The sequence below is a fragment of the Curcuma longa genome, unplaced genomic scaffold, assembly GCF_044706935.1.
Source record: "Curcuma longa cultivar G26 ecotype Majalengka, Jawa Barat unplaced genomic scaffold, ITB_CL_G26_1.1 contig_26123, whole genome shotgun sequence".
NCBI lineage: Eukaryota > Viridiplantae > Streptophyta > Magnoliopsida > Zingiberales > Zingiberaceae > Curcuma > Curcuma longa.
In genome coordinates, this window is record NW_027432997.1 from 369 (window position 1) to 3,259 (window position 2,891).

Consider the following 2,891-nt stretch of genomic DNA (forward strand, 5'->3'; position numbering starts at 1 on the left):
TGCATAATTGCATGTTTTTTTTTCCTGAGCTAGCTGTCTTTCCAAAATCTAAATATCACAAAATTTAAGATGTACTTAGATAATAGAAAACAACATACTCAAATTATTCTGTCAAGTTATAACAGCGAGTCATGGTTTGAAGGCATAATTCACGAGAACGACCCTACCATAACGAGTACCACTTGCCAACAAATTGTGCCATTTATGTTGGTTAAATGGATCTTATCTAGCAATTTACATCCATAAAAGACTATCGTTGATCACTTAATCCTATAATAATTTTTATACCTCTATAGTTTATGATGAATTAGTAAATGCAGTGATGGTTTCATTATTCATTACATGCTTTTTGTTTAGGAAGACTGATAGAAGACTGAGTAATTTTCTCCTGCAGGTAGAGAAAGCTTTGAAAGATTGAATGTAGAAATCTGATTTACAATTATACTGTCAACCTACACTAGTAAGAAGAAAAAAACCAACATTGGTACAGGTTCCTCACCTTCAGATTACTTTGATGCATTTTATCCTCCCTTTGTTGCTTTGAGTAAACTGTATGGATTTGGTTATGATTATTCACCAAGCTGAAGATTTTCTGGAAGCAGTGCGTACTAATGATCCAAATATGACTGAATAAACTTTGTTTGCTAACCAAGGGCAGCAACTCTTCCAAACTTCTGTTTATGGTACCTGCCCACTCAGGTTTAGTTCAATTATTGCCTTTAAAATGTCATCTTATTCTTGATTGTGTCCATTAAGGTTTTAAATTTTGTAGAGATTTTGTATGGGAAAATTACCTTCTCGTGTTCTATTTGCAGGCACAAAGTGGCCTCTTACTGGTGGGGATGCTCCTGAAGTGCCCTATGAAAATTCTGAAATCGAAAAATTGTTTATAGCTGGTTATCAAGATGGAACTGTGAGACTCTGGTATGCCACTTATTTTGTACTGGTTCCTGTGTTTGTGTTAGAAGGAAAGGTTTGTGTGCCTTCTCGTTGCTAATCTAAAAGAACATATGACATTAAATGTCCAAAACTCACAGTTAGTTGTTCATTTGTTAAATCCTTTAATTGTTATTTTTAACCACAGCTGCCAGCAATTGAAGTGGAGGTGACATTATCTGCAGTAACAGCTATTGCATTTTGTTCTTTAAGTGTGACCTTGGCCATTGGCGATGAATGTGGTTTGATTAGATCATTCTGTAAATGTTTCTTTGTTTATGAAGCATGAAGAGCAGTTAATCTGTGAGCACCTCTTTTTTTATGTAATTATATAGGTTTGATAACCGAACTGATGAATCTCGGAGAAAAGGTAAGTAATCGAGATTCGTTGAGGTACGTGCTTAATTCGTTTTGAATTTTAGCAGTATTTTCTTTTGCACTTTCTGGATTTCTTATGTGTTTCTTACTGTGTTTTCTTAAACAACTAAAAAGTTTATATCACCATCCTATTACACTCAATTTCCTCATTTCCAAGGTTGTGTTTTTTAATAAACTGGTATTAACACTATCAGTTCATTTATTTTAGACATAAAAAATATAATTCAGGTTGAATAAGATGGTCAATGTGTCTATCATTATTGTATATCTTGGATATTTAAGGACGCATTCTTTACTATCTTCATGCATAATTGCATGTTTTTTTTTCCTGAGCTAGCTGTCTTTCCAAAATCTAAATATCACAAAATTTAAGATGTACTTAGATAATAGAAAACAACATACTCAAATTATTCTGTCAAGTTATAACAGCGAGTCATGGTTTGAAGGCATAATTCACGAGAACGACCCTACCATAACGAGTACCAGCGCCAACAAATTGTGCCATTTATGTTGGTTAAATGGATCTTATCTAGCAATTTACATCCATAAAAGACTATCGTTGATCACTTAATCCTATAATAATTTTTATACCTCTATAGTTTATGATGAATTAGTAAATGCAGTGATGGTTTCATTATTCATTACATGCTTTTTGTTTAGGAAGACTGATAGAAGACTGAATAATTTTCTCCTGCAGGTAGAGAAAGCTTTGAAAGATTGAATGTAGAAATCTGATTTACAATTATACTGTCAACCTACACTAGTAAGAAAAAAACCAACATTGGTACAGGTTCCTCACCTTCAGATTACTTTGATGCATTTTATCCTCCCTTTGTTGATTTGAGTAAACTGTATGGATTTGGTTATGATTATTCACCAAGCTGAAGATTTTCTGGAAGCAGTGCGTACTAATGATCCAAATATGACTGAATAAAACTTTGTTTGCTAACCAAGGGCAGCAACTCTTCCAAACTTCTGTTTATGGTACCTGCCCACTCAGGTTTAGTTCAATTATTGCCTTTAAAATGTCATCTTATTCTTGATTGTGTCCATTAGGTTTTACATTTTTTGAGAGATTTTGTATGGGAAAATTACCTTCTCGTGTTCTATTTGCAGGCACAAAGTGGCCTCTTACTGGTGGGGATGCTCCTGAAGTGCCCTATGATAATTCTGAAATCGAAAAATTGTTTATAGCTGGTTATCAAGATGGAACTGTGAGACTCTGGTATGCCACTTATTTTGTACTGGTTCCTGTGTTTGTGTTAGAAGGAAAGGTTTCTTGTGTGCCTTCTCGTTGCTAATCTAAAAGAACATATGACATTAAATGTCCAAAACTCACAGTTAGTTGTTCATTTGTTAAATCCTTTAATTGTTATTTTTAACCACAGCTGCCAGCAATTGAAGTGGAGGTGACATTATCTGCAGTAACAGCTATTGCATTTTGTTCTTTAAGTGTGACCTTGGCCATTGGCGATGAATGTGGTTTGATTAGATCATTCTGTAAATGTTTCTTTGTTTATGAAGCATGAAGAGCAGTTAATCTGTGAGCACCTCTTTTTTTATGTAATTATATAGGT

The 2,891-nt window shown here is 34.0% G+C and overlaps 1 protein-coding gene across 3 annotated transcripts; it reads left to right on the top strand.

Moving 5' to 3' along the window:
* Positions 1-869: 869 nt before the first annotated feature.
* Positions 870-2,854, top strand: LOC141818824 (uncharacterized). 3 transcript variants are annotated; one of them, XM_074706253.1, is made up of 5 exons: positions 870-924; positions 1,085-1,329; positions 2,012-2,314; positions 2,431-2,588; positions 2,703-2,854. In XM_074706253.1, the coding sequence occupies exons 3-5, from the start codon at positions 2,296-2,298 to the stop codon at positions 2,841-2,843; spliced, it is 318 nt and encodes a 105-aa protein (XP_074562354.1). In that variant the 5' UTR covers positions 870-924; positions 1,085-1,329; positions 2,012-2,295; the 3' UTR covers positions 2,844-2,854. The 3 variants fall into 3 exon arrangements, with proteins under 3 accessions (XP_074562354.1, XP_074562353.1, XP_074562352.1); XM_074706252.1 differs by having other exon boundaries at positions 876-973; XM_074706251.1 differs by having other exon boundaries at positions 876-1,329.
* Positions 2,855-2,891: the final 37 nt, after the last annotated feature.

What these genes read in the sequence shown, in the direction of transcription:
- LOC141818824 (XM_074706253.1), top strand. An exon ending in TGTTTGTGTTAGAAGGAAAG is followed by an intron (nt 2,589 to 2,702) that starts GTTTCTTGTGTG and finishes TTTTAACCACAG; the next exon opens with CTGCCAGCAATTGAAGTGGA.